The sequence below is a fragment of the Drosophila subobscura genome, chromosome U (genome assembly GCF_008121235.1).
Source record: "Drosophila subobscura isolate 14011-0131.10 chromosome U, UCBerk_Dsub_1.0, whole genome shotgun sequence".
Classification (NCBI taxonomy): domain Eukaryota; kingdom Metazoa; phylum Arthropoda; class Insecta; order Diptera; family Drosophilidae; genus Drosophila; species Drosophila subobscura.
In genome coordinates this window covers 22,618,508-22,636,710 of record NC_048534.1, presented here as the reverse complement: position 1 = coordinate 22,636,710, position 18,203 = coordinate 22,618,508, and the positions used below count along the sequence as shown (strand labels likewise).

Sequence of the window (18,203 nt, the reverse complement as noted above, 5' to 3'; positions counted from 1 at the left end):
GGCACATTACGCATACGACACACGAAAGGAAAGCAAAGTATGGGAGTTCTTTGCGCTAATTTTGTCTTACTCGCACTGAAAAATGTCACGAAAATGTTCAAGTAAAACACGGCTGAAGGCGGCTTCAAAATGTTTTCCTCATTTTGAGTTATTTTAGGGCGGCCTTGGAGGGTGTCTTCATGCACGCGCAGCATAAAGAATAACATAAAATACGGGTCCTGCTCCTCAGCTATTCCTTCAGCGATAAGCCCAAGCCAAGATGCTGCGTGGGAAGGTTATTCCAAAAAGCAGCATGGAGAAATTTCTGATGGATTTGCCACTAGAAAAACAAAAGTCTTTTGTCCTTGCTGCATGCAAATTCCAGCAGATAGATTTACGGATGGGGAGTGCACGAATGTTGCACTGAAGAATATCCCTAAATATATTGGTAGAATATTAAGCAGCCATGGAATATATTTCCCAAATGGTTTTGCCATGAAAACTTTCCATCAGTAGAACAAGCGGAAATATCTATTCATCATTTTTTCCCCCGTGCTGTTTGTGCTTCACAGATTTTGCAACCCAAGAGATGCACCAAGGAAAGACAGTTAATGGGAAACATGGGAAGGAAAACTCTGCTTGATTCGAGACAAAATCTTGCAGCATTTCTCTCTGTCAAAATGTAAAGTTCAAAGTATGCTGGAACATATTCCACGCAGATGGAGCTGGATTCAGGCAACAGCTCGTTAACCAGGACACACGCCTCGCCCCATCCAAGCTGTACGCCTCCCTGCACTGTGCGACTGTGGCTCGAAGGAAATCATAGAAATGCAGCCGAAGACGCAGCCGGAAGACAAACCGATTTCCTCACAAGAGCTGCCTCAGAGCGGAAGCCTGAACTCGACACCCCCGTGGGGTAGATGTGTGTGGCAGATGCCCTGCCACGACAAGGTTAACTCCCCCAAGTCAGGGAAAATCGTTTATGCGTCTTCCCCCCTATCAGACCCACACACATCCGAGTACGTGTAAGGCGGAAAATTGTTGAGGCGGGTCTGGCCTTTATTTGTGTGTGTGTGCATGTGTGGGTAGACAGGTGAATAACAGTTTTTCCCTCTTGCTGCCTGTTTTCTTATTTAAGACGCCGTGTGTCAGGCATACGTGAAAAGCCAGCCTCACTTCTGGCGTGGTCCGGACTCTGACATGACCTGGACAAACATTTTGCCAGCTTCCTTTTTGCGCCTTCCTTCGCTTGCCAGCAGATGCTATCGGCATTTTTTCCGCTTCCGCAGTTTTATCACGGGGCATCAACTTTTCCCTTCCAGTATTTATGCCCAACGCTCAGGCAATGGTTGGGGCATATCGGACTGCTGTGTGGGGCAGGAGGCAGTCAACGACTGATTGACAGTTCTGTTAATGACTTTAGTAACCCAATTTACGAGCTTTAATTACGAACATCAGTTGCTCTTTTGTTGCCTTTTTAAATGCTTTTTTTACATGCTTAAACTGGAGTAAGTTCTTTAATTTATTATTCGTAGTTGCACCTGTTGCAAGTTGATCTTAACTTAATCTGTTTAATTAGTATTCATTTATAAGTTCTCCTAAAACTTTCCGCTCTGTCTGTCCCCATTTGACTTGCCAAATAATTCCTTCTTTAATTTCTTATTTATTTTGTTGAGCAGCTTTTCCGCACAGGCTGCTAGCCGTAGTTCCTGGCTGCTAACCGGTTTAATTGCCACTTTCCTGTTAGTTCTAGTTCTGTTAGTTCCACTCCTGTCTGCTGTCTGCTGGGTGTCGCTGTCAGTCGAGAGGCATCTCCTGCCATGCACACTTACACGCATGTCCTGAGCCTGTCCTGTGCTTTACTTGGCGTGTTAATAACACAGAGCTTGCTCTCTCCCTCCCGCTGTCTCTCTGTGCTAATCAGTTGACATTTTGCAACACAGGTTCACAGCTTTACAAGCAACAGCAGTGGGGGCAAGGATTATATTGGGAGGCTCGTTTCGCTCCTATAATTTCTTTTTGCGTTTCGCCCAGCAAGTTTGTGCATTAATCATTTTGGCGGTTCGGCACAGTGTTTACCTCATGCACATGGGCAGCGTGACCTAAGTAATGGGCCTGTCGCTGCCAGACTGTCGCCGGAAACATAATTAACAACACATTAGAGAGTAGACTATGATGAGATGACCCGCAAAATATTAATGCTAGGAAGGGGTGAGCTATGAAGAGATATGTGCATGGATTTGGATTCTGTTCCAAAAGCTGCGGCAAATATGTAGCAAAAATAGTGACTCTAAGTTAGCATAAATTACAAATTAAGTCAAACCAATTATATACAATAAACACAAATCCCATGCCCAAAAATTACCATTAAATTACAATCAGAAATAATTTCTTTATGCCCCTCCATTGTAGTCCATGAAATCAATAGACGTTTGCCTAATCTTTCTTTTTCATTCATATTTTGCGAATGCAAATTACTTCTTTATTATTGTTGCTGGCTGTTGCTGTTATTGTCTGGGCTGCTGGGCTGGTGATTATTCAATGTTCGCACCAGCAGCAACAAATTTTGCACGCATAAGCGGATTACTTCACTCTCATTTCGAGACATTGGGGGGGGGCATTGTAAGCATTTTCATCAAATCAAAATAGGTAATTTCTTTCCATGGTTCGGTAAGAGATAAATACCCTCGGATGATGGCTTTATTTGATGTTGTGCTAAGGAAATAATTACGTTGTTAATAGGATTAAAAGAAAGCTTGAGAAAACATCTAGTTTGAGGGTCTTCTGGGGTGTCTAAAAATCCTAAACAAAATATTTATTAATATTCAGAGAAATGCATCTCCAACAAGGGAGGCATCTACCCCCAATCCCCCTGCCTACAGGGTATAAAAGACAACCTATAAATCAGCTTAAATTTACACTTTGCACAAAAGTTTGGGCAAAATGTCGCGGCAACAAAAGAATAAAGTTGACACAGCTGTTTGTCCTGCGATTTATCCTTCGCCGCTTTGTGTTGACTGTGCCACCAAATTATTTGATTGAATGCGTGTGCAATCGATATCTAAATCGGCTTAGCTTAATTTTGTTCTTCTTTATTTGGTTATTACAGAAAATTGATAACAATGTGACTCTTCTTCAGCAAAGTTAAATTCCTTCTAGATCATTTCTCATATAAATTTCGACATTTTTTTGGCGCATAATCAGAACATTTTTGTGCAAGGAAAAACTCATGTTTCCATGGAAAACAATATTTCTGCTTTCAACGGCATTCATTAATATTTAATGGGCCCTAAATGAGTGCGTAGTCTGCGAAATAAATATTATTTTTGGCCATAATTGGGTTAAGTGAGGAGCAGCAAATTGAGCGAAATATTCGATGGGTGTGCGGGGGTGTTTGAGTGGATTAAGGGGATTATATGCCCGTGACAATATGGAGAGCAAGTTCATGGAAAGAAAGTATTTTGAATGATAATGCACTAATGGAGAGCTGTAGAAATTATTATACTCATGCAGACACGGAACTGCTGAGTTTCTGCAGTTGAAACTTCCTCCAAAGTTTAGTAATACATCTAAATTTATATCCTTCAATGATTTAGGATCTGTTGCAAATGTATTGTCTAAGGCTCCAGCGTCAATTCAATCGATTATCTCGCTGCCCCTATATGATGTCGCCCCAGAAGCAGGCAATGCTTTCTTCTCGCAGAAGCCAAAAGTTGTTTTGACAGCAAACAAATACTTCTTCATGGCAGCGCACAAAAACAGAGCTCACAGAGAGAGAGAGAGCTAAGTTAGCGCCATTGTCTTGAGTCATAACGTAGAAAACTTTCCGGCTGGCTTTTCCACCTTTGCTGCCACCAGCTTTTGTTTTATCTCCTCGACTTAATTGGAAAGCATGAAGACAGACACACCACACACACGGAGTGTGAAACGTGTTGGCATTAAAGCACGCACGACCAGGAATAACAAACAAACAGGACACCAACACAACGACAACGAAGACGACAATGGCTGCCAAAATGTTTGTCCTTGCGGCCTCAGCCCTCAGCCCTCAGCTTCCGCCCAACTAAGTTCCATTCCAGCGGCGGAATGTTGTTCCAAGTGGCTACTCGACAGCTGTTTATGGTGTGGGGGATGGGTCGTGCATTTAATATTTTGGCCTTATTTACTCATACTTCAGCTGGAGACACGCACTCCGGCCTGTCCTTATGCATAAATAATGGCAGCCATAAAAATTAGTACAGCAAATGGGACAACATTTGAGCAACAGTTGAACATAAAAACACATCAACAGAAGGGACTTAAATCACTCTTAAGCTGCTGCAAAAACAAATAAAAGATATAACTGAAAATTGTGCAACTTAATTCTAGGAAATCCTTAATTGGACCTGCCACATGCCTCCATTGTGCCACGACCCCTTTCGATTGCCCAATCAAGCAATTGAAAATTTGCACAACTAATTAGCTGCTGCTGGGCGAGAGAGTAAACACTTCGGTAAATCCCGAGCCATTTCAGCTGAATCTGCAACAAATTTCCCAACCAGTTTGATTGTATGCAAATAAACCGCTGGAGCCGCAATTGCGAGCAAATACAAGTGGCAAGGATCAAGCCAGAAGGAGAGCTCCACCAGCAGCAGCAGCAGCAGCAACGACACCTGAGCCCAATTACGAAACTAATTAATTGAAAGCAAAGAGGCGTGAACGGCCGGCGCAGACGGCCAGACTCAAGTGGCGCCATCAATCCGGGCCAATCAGCATCAAAATTCAAAACCCTCACTGGACCACTGCTCTCGACAGGACATGCGCCGGACACACCAAATCAATGTCCGGTTCAGCCGCATCCAAAGTTATGGATGGCGTGCATAAAAGTCAACGTCAATGATAAATGAAGCTCCAGCGCCAGTCCCAGTCAGCCAGCCAGCCAGCCAGCATTTGCATACCGATGCATACATAATGGCCAAGACGCCAAGACGAAAGTTGCAGCAGAAGCTGGAACTCTCTGTCTCTCAAGGGATTTCGCAAGTGGAGTTCAAGTACTCCAAAAGGAATGATGGCAGTACTCTTCCTTTGGCTTTTCGGGTGCATATTTCAACGGTGCGGAAAGAAAAATACGTATTCCCTTGGCAAAGCCACCGGACGAAAGGATAACAATGTCAGTGACACATGAGCAGCGCAGCGAAGGCAGCGAAAGGGAACAGGGAAAAAGTCGAAGCAAGAAGAAAAGAAAGAAAAGAAAAATCGTCGCTAGGTGTCGACAATATGATGCAAATTTAATACTCTTCGAGCGGAGAGTGTTGCCAAAAGAGAGAGCGAGAGTGAGAGAGGTAGCCGCAGTTGCAGCGGCGGCTTTGTTTTTGACTTCTTCTCGCTTGTTTTCGAATAATTACAAGAGTTTGCAAAAACTATCACTCAGGCATAATTAAAATGAAAAACGGTTAAACAAAGTGCACTTGATAAATATTATAATTTTAAAAGTGATTATGGAAATCGAGCAGTGAACAATTTAAAACAATTTCGCTTTTTTTTGTCGTACGGATGCACTCGATGGTGTCGCGGCTTATTCCCACTTCGGAGCGGGGGTTGAAGCATCACTTGTTATAGCTTGCAAGCTAAGGCCGCATGCGAGCCGTTATGGATCGTGAGAGCGAGCGCGAGCCGTTGTGGGTCGTGAAACCGAGCGCAAGTGCACTCTCAGAGCGCGCTGTCGGTGAGCTCTAACAGAACTGTAGACAGGCTGTTAAGCTTTGCTGTTAACAGCGCTGCTGTAGTAGCACATTTTTAAATCATAGCAAGGCCCAACAAACACGTCTGACCAAAAATATCACAAAAAATGTTTCACCATGTGTCAATCAAAAAGTTTTGATAAAATATGCACCTGGTGTTTTGCAATATGGAACATAATACTCGGCCTTACATGGAGCTTTCTGGGTTATCTCGCCATCATCGGACATGAGCGTAAGTAAAAAATGGCATCTGTAAGCGAGAAAAAACTAATCGGATGTTTTTTCAGATGGCATACATTCGCGATATTACGACATTGTAGTTTGTTTGTATACAATTACGATCTGTATTTGTGCGCCACTACATGGGTTGTCTGGCATTTTGATCATGCTTGGAGATTGGAGGGTCAGTTAGGTATCTATTTTTCCTTACCACAAAGTATTAAATAAGTTTTTACTCTGCAGGATAGCAAACGGATGTTCACAATTGGTAAAAATCTGAGCAATTTATTCCCATTCTTTTTGCTCGGCACCATTATTTTTCCAAGTAGGTGGTTTTGGTTCAACAGGGCATCGAACATATTCTCTGTTTACTTATTTTAATTGCTCCTTCTCTGATTTCAGTCATTCACTTCGTTGCCCTAACCAGGGTGTGCCGCTATTATGAAAAGCGCTGGAAGTCAATACCGTTTTCCGATTCCAATTAAAATTTTAGACCTACAGCCAAAAGGGTCATCAAGGGTCTTCAAGGGTATACAACGTTCGTGGCGTTGTCTTGCTTCCTGTTTTTTGTATTAAAAACTCTCAATTGGGTATGTGGCTGCAATCAGCAGCACGCTTCAGCAACACAAATTTAATTGGCTTTCGGGTTGGGTTTTAAGGTGAAAAAAACGAAGGACTTTCATAGAGCTGGCGAAATACAGATGGCTTTCGCATGGAAAACTAAATTAACCAAAGAAATGTTGGCCAATGATGGTATGGTGAAGGAAGGGTTGTGGCTATGCATTCATACACAGCTTTAGTTGACATATTTAGGTGCATTCAGGGCTACCAGTCCGATATTTAATCGTAAAATGCTTAATAGCTTTTCGCTATTTGCGCTACTCATTGTACAGCAACATACATACATATGTACATACATACTTACATATGTGCGTATGTACATATTTATTTCTAGCTTATGTTTACGAGCGGCAGCGGCCGTTCTGTCGTCTATCTATCCCGCCTTCTTCTTGCTTGCACTTTTCTCCCACTCCAGCTTAAGTTCGTGCGCAGCTTAGCAGCAGCCCCGAAGCTGCTGCAACGCTCTCTTTACATCGCTCTCTTTTTCTCTCTCTCGCTTCGGCCATTCTGCCCGTAGGCCCTGCAGGTAGTCTTGAGCTGAGCGTCACCGTTATGAATTGACTGATCGTTCTTGAAACTAACTGCGTTCGCTTTTGTTTGCAAAAGGAGTGGCCCATTGACAATATCAAACCTCGTAAAAGCTCAAAAGCTTGACAGTTTCTTCTTCTCTCACTCCTCTCGTGTTTCACCTATGCTCCAAAATAAATCAAGAAGTCAACATACTCCCATATAAAATTGATAACCTAACGTCTTACAAAGCATATTGACAAAGAAAAATGTGTATGAACTAAAAGAAACATTGAAAAACATGGAAAAACAATGCAAGCAATGTTGACACTGACTCCACAAGAATCGGAGACAGTGAAGGATATGCCCAGAGGACAGACAACCCACAGATGACAGTCATGGTACAAGTGGATGAACAAGCCATGTTTGTCATAGATAAATTAATCCCTAATGCCAATGTTAAATAAGAAGAGCAACGGACATGTGCCAGAACTTGTTGGACAAGTTGTCAACGCTGATTTTGCCTGTCAGAATGAGCCTTGATTTCCAAGCAGCCATGAAGAGTGGGAGAGAGAGAGGGCATGGCATAGGGAAATGATTCTAATTCAGATATTTCCCATTGTCTAACAATTTGCATTCCCCACCGCCTGGCAAATGGTTTAATGAAATCAATTACCAGTGCCCTTCAACCAGCAGCCACTTTTCTCGGCGGCAAAATTAAATTAGTGCGCCTCAAGAAGTCGTCGAAGGAGACGGGGCAAAGTTCAGAAGGAAAATTGAGTAAAAGCGAAACCGTTTACTTGTCGACAGTCGACAAATTGTTTAGGACGACTCTGCAAAGGTTTTCTATGTTTTCATTGCTTTTTATTAAGTTTTTATTGCCGTTTGCCTTGTGTTTTTGCTTTCTTATGGACCAAATTGAATTTGAGAAAATATTTGTGGTGGCTGACTTTGATTTAATATACTATAAGACATAGGCATGGATGTGTTTTTGTACTGGTCGTCTGGATGTGTGAGGATTGCTGAGCGGCAAGTAATTGAGTTTTAAGAAGCAGTCCACGAGTTCTGTATGTTTTTCATGCCGCATATTTTGCAGCAGACTTAATTCAATTTTTCCAAGGAAAATGAGAGTGTGCTATTGACCTTTTCTTGAGGATGATTTGGAGTTTTTATTGCAGAAATTCATAAGGAAATTCAATCAATTTAGCTCATATTTTTGGTGCTCTGATTTAAGGCTTTCACTTTGTCTTTCCCTTTTTCGACCCTCTCTGTGGTAGTAAAGTTTTTACACAATTTCAACCAAAATTCATTTATTTATTCAAGTTCTTCTCCCCATATCCTGATCATATCCTTAACACTCCCATATCTGTCTCTCAAATGTTCTATTTCTTGACAGCTTCGCTGCATGCAGGATTGCACATCGTCGTCTTTGCTGTCGGTGTGCACTTGGAAAATCCTTTGACACTTGCAGCTGCAGCCTTTGCCTCAGGTTTTGCTGCCTTTTCACATTTAACTGCACAATCCATTGTACCTGGACAGCAAGAGTCGCACTGACAGCGCGGCTCTTGGTATCCAGTGTCGGGCGAACAGGGCGGACAGTCGCAGGAATTGATCGTCTCCGAGGTGCAACAGGTTGGTGGTGTTGGACCAACATAAAAAGGATTGAAGCGGCAGACCATCTTGAGCGGCAGGGAAGTCCAGGCCAAACAGGCAAACAATTTGGGAACTTCTAATTTAGATGTTTTTATGTGTGCCTTTAAAAATCATTTAAGCATATTTGGGGATGACATTTATGTCCAGGAAATGTTAAATTTAAGCAGAGCTTAAGCATATAAGAGGCAAATTCTAATTATGTACTTGGCCAAACCACCAAATTACCTTCCAAATGAGAGGCCAAAACCCAGACAAACAAATTCAGTTTGTTTGGCAAATATTTGTACATGTTTTGCAGCACATAAAGCGGCTGCTGGCATAGAGAGCTTAAAGCTGATTACACAAAACACACACACATCGCAACAACAACCCAAACCAGAGAAAAACCGCACAAAAATAAACATTTAATGGCGAAAGAGGCGTACAAAATCGGTGGACCAAATGGTTGAAGGGCGAGTGAGAAAAAAAATAAAAACTGTACCAAAATAAAGGGCCATAAAGCAAGGACATAAGCCGAAACGCCACAAAAATGGGGCCAAGACGGCTGGAAGTAAGATGTAGAAGGGAAGACAAGATGCATGAGCAGCAGGATGTGGTAAACAAGATACGAGAGGGAAAGCCACAGACAGAGCAAAGAAACACATGCTCAGACGCGTTGAAAGTTTTCAATTTGAACGACTTCATTAGAAACAGCGTCTGATGAGCAATAATGATAAAAACAAAAAGAGCAGCCAGAAGAAAAAGAAAGCGAACAGCGCAGAAGGAAAAAGATGAAAGGGTGCGAACGAAGACACGCTGAAAAGAAAATACACAAAAAACTCCGCGAAGCATGGCCATGGGAAAGTAAAACAAATAAGTAACAGAATGACACTTGCTGAGGGGAATGTTTACTTCAAATACTACAGAGATAAAAGCGTAAAATGGATTTTAAATATGTTCCAAATACATATCAGAAATTATTTTCCTAGGTCTTCATATTTGTACCTGGGTTCCTGTAGACTTTTTGTTGCATTTAGAAAGCGTCATGCCAGTACAGCAGCATGAGTACTCCACAAAGGCGGTGAAACAGCTGGACAATTACTCCACTCACGCACGCACACAGATAACCATTTATGAATGGCTGTCGCTCAAGTGGCCTAATGTGGGAGAGGGAGCAGGAAACGGAACAGAAGAGAGAGCGTGAGGGCGAGAGAGCGAGAGAGAATATGTGTTGGGCGTAATGAAAGTTTAAATCGTTTTGCTCCCTCTGCATGCCAACGCGGTGGCCGATGGACAGGGGGCTGAAGGGTCATGCGGCATGAGGTTTTTACTTCCCCTTTGGGTAGTTGGCAAATAAATTTCATTTTCATAAGCATAATTCTGGGCCATTGTCCTACAGTTATTTTTTTGGCGTAATAAAGTTTGTCATAATATTTTGGGGTTTTCCTTTTCCTACACGCATATATGATGTCCTTTGTGTGGCTGTCTGTGTGAATGGAATGCACAAACAGGAGACAACTTATTGTTATGGTAAATGCCACATTTCTGACAACGAAATATGAGCTTTTTATGATGTAGAGTGGAGAAAAGGGGCATTAGGGCGAAATAAATCATTCATTTTTTGCTGGACTTAGAACTTGTAGCATTAATAAGATAATAAAAGAATGGAAAACTCGAAAGAAGTTTAGTTAGTAGTGAAAATACAAGTCTGAAATAACTGAAATTAGAATTAAATTAAAATATAAAGACAACTACATTTTTTCAAGCAATTTAAATTGATTTTTATGAACTAATAAGTATCCCAATTTATTTCCAAATGTCTTCTAAAAATAAGTAAATTAACCAATTAATTTTTCTATTTTTCATGTGAACTGAAAAGCTCTCCTGTAAGCAGTAGAAGCTCCACGTAACTTCTCTCTGGTGAGTACTGAACATCATTAAACGATTGCATAGCTAGTTTAGCCTTCTGCTTACACAGTAATTATAAGCCCTAAATAATCGTACAAATTCAAACATTCTGCACAAGTGCGACATAAACAGGTCCCCAAACACGTGGCCTGACCTGTGCCCTTGAGAACTAAATGAAATGACAGTCACTTCATTTCAATCAATAGTGAGCAAATGGGTTGAGCGCTTTTTAATCACATAATTACAGGGAATCCAACCAGAGAGGGTGAAAGCGATAGAGTGGAGCGCTGGGGGACATGCAAATGAGAAATTCCTCACTCGATTGCAATCTTCACGCATTGCCGGGACGCAGTGACAGAATTTATACTATAAATATGAATTGGCATGAATTCGTTTAGGGCAAGGACAAGTGTAATTACGCAAACAGGGACATGCGGACACCCACAGCGGACAGAGACACGGACACGGACACCACTGCGGACACCCACATGGCCATTGGGCCCATGGTCTGTTCTGTGCGTACGCGGTCATGTTGGTCACATTTTCGCTTAATGTTTTATGCACAACTAAATACAAATGTGCTTTAATGAGCAAAACTCTCGAACCGACCATGCGGTTAATTTATTATGCACAACTCGGTTTCACGCACACACACATATGGTCGGTCCTATCCGGCCTATGACGGCCATGTGCTGGCGGAGGCGGAAGATGGTTTCGGTAAAGGATCACTAATAATGCGGCATTGTCGAGGCATTAAATTGCCTATCTGTCGTCTGGTGCGGGGCGCCAACCACAGCAAGTCGACTTGAATGCATGTAACAATTACTCTCTTTCCCACACCCCTTCTGTCGCTCTCTCTCCTGTTCGCACTCGGCTGACAGCAGCTCGTTTCTCGCCACACTGCAGCAGGCAGAGTCATAAAATGCAGACAGCCAACAAAAACTAACAGCAACAAAAAAGAATGCTGATATTTTTGCAACAGCAACAGCAACAGCAACAACACGACACTAACCACATGGCATAGTTTTTGGGGCATGAAGCATGTGGCATGTGGACTTAACCGCAAAAACAAGGCCAAGCCGGAACCCATGCGGCGCTTTCGAGTGCGATTGCAGGAACTAGTTCAATCGTTCATGTGCACTCGAAACTTTTAGCAGGGCCTCCGCCTCTGCCGTTGCGGCATGGGTCCAGGCATGCATGCGGTCTCCGGAAATCCGGCTAAAGTTTTTAACAATCGTTTTGGACAGAATCATGGCAACCAAAGGTAGCTGCAAGATATTTGAAAGTAGAATACATAAAAGCTTAGATTTGAGCTTAGTTTTGCGTTCATTCAAATCAAAGCAGCCCAAGCTAATGCTTCACAATTATTTTCACTATTTTCTTACGCTCTTTCCAAGTCATGATAAAGAAAATCGCTGTTAATTGTTGCTACTTTCCGCGTATATATTTAGAAGTTGGGTATCCGGACTGTGATTATTATTCCATTTGGAATTTTACATCACTGACAAGAGCTGCGGGTTACCTTTGGCATCTGCTCAGCACCGTCTTGGATGCGTGTTTTCCTATCGAATTTTGGCATATGTTCGGAGTCAGTGTTCTGCGTTGGGTGAGTGGTACAATCCTCTGATGGTTTGATGGGTGATAGAAGAATGGCATATTCTGGTGCGCAGCTGCAACAAATTCGTCAATGTTGCTAGAATGACCGAAGCAGATCTGTCAAGGGTCAACTGGGCACAGACCAATTGGGTTTCCTTAAGCGACAGGATGCTGTATCGAATTTAGAAACTGGCTAATGATGACATCCTGGACTTTTCTTGTGTGTGGCTTTTAAAAATTCGCTAATTTACAAAGTCTGCTCGACTTCTCAATGTTAAAAGTTAAAAACTAAAGTCGTAGAACCAAATGGGTTGCATGGTCTGTTTCCTTGTTGCTGTGCAATTTGGTGGCATTTTTCATGCCTCGTTGGAGATAGTCCGAAAAATACACATGTACATATGTACATTTATTTATATATGTAGTGGAAACATTTACATGACCGCCTGATGTGTGGGAGTTTTGCGTGTAAGCGCTGACTAAGCCAACTCATGCAACGTTGCCTTTGCTGTAAAGGGATTTACGTGGAAGGCACCGGAACGTGGCAAGGAATGTGGCAAACTCACCATGTGCAGCTGCAACAGCTTGTGTGGCGAAACGTGTTGAAACTAAAAAGGATTTTAAAAGCTAACGAAAAGTGACGCGAAAGTTGATCGACAGCAATGAGCAGTTTGGTGTCAATGCGGGGATATATTCAGACAACCAAGGGGGAGATAATGGAAGGAAAAAATATCCAAATAACACACATAAATTATGGCTTTCGTTTTCCAAGTTCCTTCCTTAGGTTTTATTGGCAAAAACATTAAAAATGTAACTTAAATTGTTTAGCTGTAGCGACAGATAATTTCTGTGTTAACAGCGCACGCTTCTCTCTTGCGAACAGCTCTGTTAAGGAGCTGATAGCTTAACAGTGGTGAGATGCATCTAACAATGCAAAGCATAACAGAACAGTGGATTTTATTTAAGTACTGTTAAAAACTTATATTTATAAGCGTGGAGTACAAATGTTTCGTGCACCCAATGTACATTCCCAAACTTCCAATCTGCCATAAAAATGTTCATAGTTTGTCCCCCAATTTCATTGCTTTCGCTGCTAGTTTTACACTAATCAAGAAATCCGTTGCTGTCACAGCAACAGCCACAGCCATGTACTTGTACGCACTTCATTAATGGAGGGCTAACCAAAATCCCATAGTTAAGGAAACAAACATGAAAATTTGTGAATATTCAACAAGCCACGTGTAATGTGATCCCCCCTTATCTTGGCTTGACTAACGAAAGTGGAGGGTAAAATCCGCCATGACAACAGGCAAAATCCTTTCAACTATTCGATGAAAGGTAAAGAGGAAACCGCACACCGCCACCACAGGTGCTCCACACTCCTCGCATTCCTACATACTCCTTCGTACTTCATCCTGCATAAAACCCCAACTTTAATAGCGAAGAACACTTTATGGTTCATTATTTTCAATGCAAGGCGTCGCTTCAGTTAAGTTCAGCTTTGGTTTAGGGTTGGTTTTGAGTTCCGCTGCTTTCCGTTGAGTTCGGTTTGGTTTGGCTCTTTCGTTTCGTTTCGTTTCGTTCTTCGCCGTCGCTCGTTAGCTCATTTGCAGCTCATGTAAATTTTCATTAGAAAAAATTATTTTTAAAATGAATATTTAAACTTGTGCATAATGCACATGGACAGCCATTAACGCTAATGACGTCATGAAATTGAATGCACACCACACACTGCAGAAGAGGCATGGGAGCAGCAGCAGCAGCAGCACCAGGGGACGACTATCACTGCTGCGGAGGCGAGCACTCACTTTCAGTCTTTCGCCACAAAATGGGGCAGCATAATGTTGGCCTCAACTTGCTCTCTCGCTCAGTGTGGAAACATTTGCTCGGCCGGCCCGGCCAGATATTGGAAACTTTCGCACAAAAGCCCATCCATCTATTATGATAAGCGCACGCTTAGAGGGTAGCAAACATAAAGTAGAGGAGTGCTAAACGCTTCGAAAATCAATGGGAACATGTTATATTTTAATGCTGTAATACGTGGAAATTTATAATTTTTTTTGGTGCATTTTTTAAGGTATCCGCACCGTAACCATAGATATTTCTGGCAGTTTTCCTTCTTTTAAAGTTATCTTTTTCTTGGTAAATCTTAAGTTACATCACTTGTCATATTTACACAGCTCTTTTGTGTCCTTATTCTGTAGTCATCCTCCTCGAATTTGATTCCACTTTCTACCCTCCACGGTATCCCCCCATCGACTTCCCTCAGCTCTACCCCAAGTCCACTCTGCAACACATTTCTCTGTCCTTCCGGCCAAATGTGCGCGTGAGTGTTCGTGTTCGTTTCTATCCCCGTTCTGGTTCGTTGCACGTCAACATTATCTGATTCTCAGCAATTCGCCAGTTTTTGACCAGCGCAGCATATGATTTTAATGACATCTGCCACATGCTCTCAAAAGCCAACTTTTAGTTGAAACAAGCCCAAAGGTTAAGAGCCGACAAAAAAAAAAGGAATGGAAAGACAAAACTTTTGCGCTCGTATCTGGACACAAGTATTGGTAAAGGGATGCCATACTGTTTTCATTATTGGGCCATGACAAAAGCTAGCGACTGCTCGGGGGGGAAATGTTTTTTCCGGGCCGCATAGGGAGAGGGAGGGAATTGTTGACAGTGCTGGCACTCACTGTTGACCCAGCTTGGCACGATTTCCTTGCCATATACTCGTATCTGCTGTTTGTATGCCAAAATGCTTATGTTTTATTTACAGACCCAAAAAAACTTTCAAAGTGACATCCCCCAAGTGCTGCAGCTTCATGTTGTTGTTTTGGCAAAACGTTTTACGAGCCAGCAATACAGCATAAACTCAATTGCTCGAAAGTGACATACACACACGTGTGTGTGTGTAAGAGCTGTGGGTATCATGTAGAAAATTATAAAAAGATTTGAGCAATATTTGCTATAAAAATAAAAGCTAGAAGGGAGTGCACCATTTGTTTAAGACTGTGGGTCTTCGATATGAAGTCGTAAAGTGCTTAAATTACAGTCAAACGCAAATTATCTGTACTCCCAGAACACATGTACATGCATATGTACATACGTACATACTTACATATTCATGTAAAAGTTTCTATCACATGCTTACGCGCGGCAGCTGTCGTTCTTTCGTCTATCTATCCGGCCTTCTTCGTTGCTGCTCTATTCTCGCGCTCTCGCTAAGCTTCATGCGCAGCTTCAGCAGCAGCCCCGAGCTGCGCCAACGCTCTCTTAACATCGCTCTCTCTCTCTCGGTCGCTTCGCCAATTCCACCCGTCGGCCATGCAGGTAGCGGCGATAGTCATGTATCAATTCTTGTGTCGTTCTTGCAGCTACCTGCGTTCGCTTTCGTTTGCAAAATTAACGGTTTATGTACCACATCGAACCTAACGGACTTTCTATATACCTCAACCGCTATTGAAAAAGCTCAAAAGCTCAACAAACACTATTCAAAAACAAATTAAAAGTTTCTGCTACAACACCAATTAAACTCCCACTTTCGCTCTTTCTTAAAGTAACCCCATGAAAATCACTTCAACGCTACCTTCGCTGACTTGAGAATTTTAACAATTTTCCTGCGGGCCATTCTTTTTCGTTCTCCCCTCGACAAGCTATTTGGGAACTGCCATAAACTTATCTGGGGTAGCTTGCAAAATATAATTAAACAAGCGCAAATTAAAATACGCAACGTGCAGTCAGCCAAATATTATCAAAAATAGTCCCAAAAAATATATACAAAAACTTTGCTTGCTTCCTGCAACTTTGTGCTGCAAGTATTAAGTGCCTGGCGGCGGAGAGAATGCAGCGTCTTGGGCTCCGCAACTCGAGCTGGGCAGGAAGCTGCAACAACTTCCTTTCTGCTCAGGCTACTTACTGGGTTTAACTGGTAATTGCAGCTTTTGGTGGGCGAAAATGGCCACGAATGGCAGGTCCAGCCAGCATAATGGCCTCTGACCGTGCAAACACAACTCAATTTTATTTTGTGCGGAAATGTTCGTTGCAAATTCAGTTATTAAGGTTAAGACCGGAGAACCAATGAACAGGAAGTTGCTGTGGAGAGACCTCTCGTTGTAAGGAATAAAACTCAAAGATTTACGAAATTTCAAAAGAATCTTCAAGAGGTGCAGTCGTGAGAGGGGAAAGTTTTGTGGTAGCTATTTGTATGGGTCTGCGTTCAGACTATTTTTCTGAATAAAAACGATTGCAAACCATGAAACGATTACAGACGGTCGCAGATGGAACAACGGGACAAAAAAATAGAAGATTCCTCCAGTGGGAACTTTTCTAGTGGATCTATCCATTAAAATCCATAACCCATTGAGAATCATTGACAAATTTTACCCCAACATGGAGCATAATCTCGCCAGAACTGACTGTCAATCTTATACTTATATCAGAAAGCAGCAGCCGTAGTAGACTTCACCAAAACCCGTGCCAAGTCTACTTAATAAACCACAATCGAGTGCCGTTTCATGCCTTTCCATCTTGCATCGATCCACTTACCATTTAACTCGCACTCAACAGAACCGTTGGCTCTGTCTGTCTGATTTTCCATTTATATCATAAATATTTAATAACATCAACAATCGAACTTTTGCATCTTTCAGTAGCTTTCAAACTGAATTTTGCGTTGACAACGACAGAAAGGGCACACGGCACACAGAATATACAGCAGCAGGGCAGATTACCCAAAGAGGAAACAACAATAAGAGAAAGTGGAATATGGAAATGGACAACATCATCAACCTCATAATCATCATCATCATCGTTGGTGCATGCGAGCAAAATACATTTTAAATTGAAATCAATAATTTATATTGGACTATTCGGTGGCCAGCAATCAGTTGTGAAAAGTCCCCCTGTCCCCTCGTCGTGCATTGACTGCCTGCCCACATGGCCATGTGGCATTGATGAAATGCACAATTTGCCTGTGGATTAATTTATAATCATTTTATGGTCATTCGAGAGCAACTAGCTCAAACGTTATGGGTCACTTGAAAGTTTTACAGCACTGATGATGGTAAAAAGGTCATGGGTCATGCATGTAATTTGAGCTTTGTACATTGGAGGAAAATGCAGCTGAAATATTTTCAACTAAAGCTGGTTAAAAACCTAAATTTAAATCGAAGTAAACCAATCGAGAGCCAGACCGTTAATTGTTTTTAGTTATATTTTCTTTTTATTATTTCATTGCTTATTTTATTCTTTTTTTTATCGAAATATCGACGAGGCTGCTCTACTTATTTCGTTAATTTTTGGTCCTTTTTGGCAACCACAACCACAAAAATCCATTTTCATTTGAAATCAATAATTTATATTAAATATTTTGGTGGCCAGCAATCAGTTGTGAAAATCATTGGCAGTCACTGGCATTGATGAAATGCACAATTTGCCTGTGGATTAATGTGTAATAATTTAATGGGAATACTTTGAGACAGAGAGAGAGAGAGAGAGAGATTTGTGGTAACCCTTTTTTGGAAATAATTCAATTTGCTGGCATGCAGATGTTCTGTTTCAACTCCATAAGTTATTTATTTGAATAATTTGTTTGGAAATATGAATGCATGCAGATAAATCAACTGCAATGCCGCAACTTGCCGAAAATAAAAGTGAAATAAAAATAAAGAAAACAAAAAAGCTGCAGACAAGTCTAATATACAGATAATGATTTTCATTAGGTAGATAATTTGATAAATAATTTCTCTGTTAAGGTGCAGACAAATTTATTTAAGCTTAAATTAATTCTGGAGTTTACGAAACATCTTAGACAGCTTTATTAGCAGTGGAATTCAGTTAAGCTCGTAATTCATATTGGACAACAAAATATGCAGAAAAATGCCAAGCAGAAAAATAATTCACTGAAATGGAAATCTATTTTATTAAGAAATATATTTATTCACTTGTAAAGGTATGAAAATAGCTCTTGCAATTCCTCCTATTCCCTTCCTACAAGTTTTATATTGAAAATGATTGTGTAAAAACTCAAGCAAA

The 18,203-nt window shown here is 41.6% G+C and overlaps 2 protein-coding genes across 2 annotated transcripts; one reads left to right on the top strand and one right to left on the bottom strand.

Annotated features, from left to right (window-relative positions):
- The first annotated feature begins 5,800 nt into the window (after window positions 1–5,800).
- Window positions 5,801–6,455, top strand: LOC117901447. Its single transcript, XM_034812192.1, has 4 exons — window positions 5,801–5,931; window positions 5,987–6,102; window positions 6,162–6,243; window positions 6,321–6,455. The coding sequence occupies exons 1-4, from the start codon at window positions 5,817–5,819 to the stop codon at window positions 6,401–6,403; spliced, it is 396 nt and encodes a 131-aa protein (XP_034668083.1). The 5' UTR covers window positions 5,801–5,816; the 3' UTR covers window positions 6,404–6,455.
- A 1,884-nt stretch (window positions 6,456–8,339) lies between these two features.
- LOC117900909 lies at window positions 8,340–8,781 on the bottom strand. Its single transcript, XM_034811469.1, has one exon. The coding sequence runs from the start codon at window positions 8,723–8,725 to the stop codon at window positions 8,429–8,431; it is 297 nt and encodes a 98-aa protein (XP_034667360.1). The 5' UTR covers window positions 8,726–8,781; the 3' UTR covers window positions 8,340–8,428.
- Window positions 8,782–18,203: the final 9,422 nt, after the last annotated feature.

What these genes read in the sequence shown, in the direction of transcription:
- LOC117901447 (XM_034812192.1), top strand. Translation starts at nt 5,817, where the DNA reads ATGTGTCAATCAAAAAGTTTTGATAAAATATGCACCTGGTGTTTTGCA. An exon ending in TCATGCTTGGAGATTGGAGG is followed by an intron (nt 6,103 to 6,161) that starts GTCAGTTAGGTA and finishes TTTACTCTGCAG; the next exon opens with GATAGCAAACGGATGTTCAC. An exon ending in CGGCACCATTATTTTTCCAA is followed by an intron (nt 6,244 to 6,320) that starts GTAGGTGGTTTT and finishes CTCTGATTTCAG; the next exon opens with TCATTCACTTCGTTGCCCTA.
- LOC117900909 (XM_034811469.1), bottom strand. Translation starts at nt 8,725, where the DNA reads ATGGTCTGCCGCTTCAATCCTTTTTATGTTGGTCCAACACCACCAACC.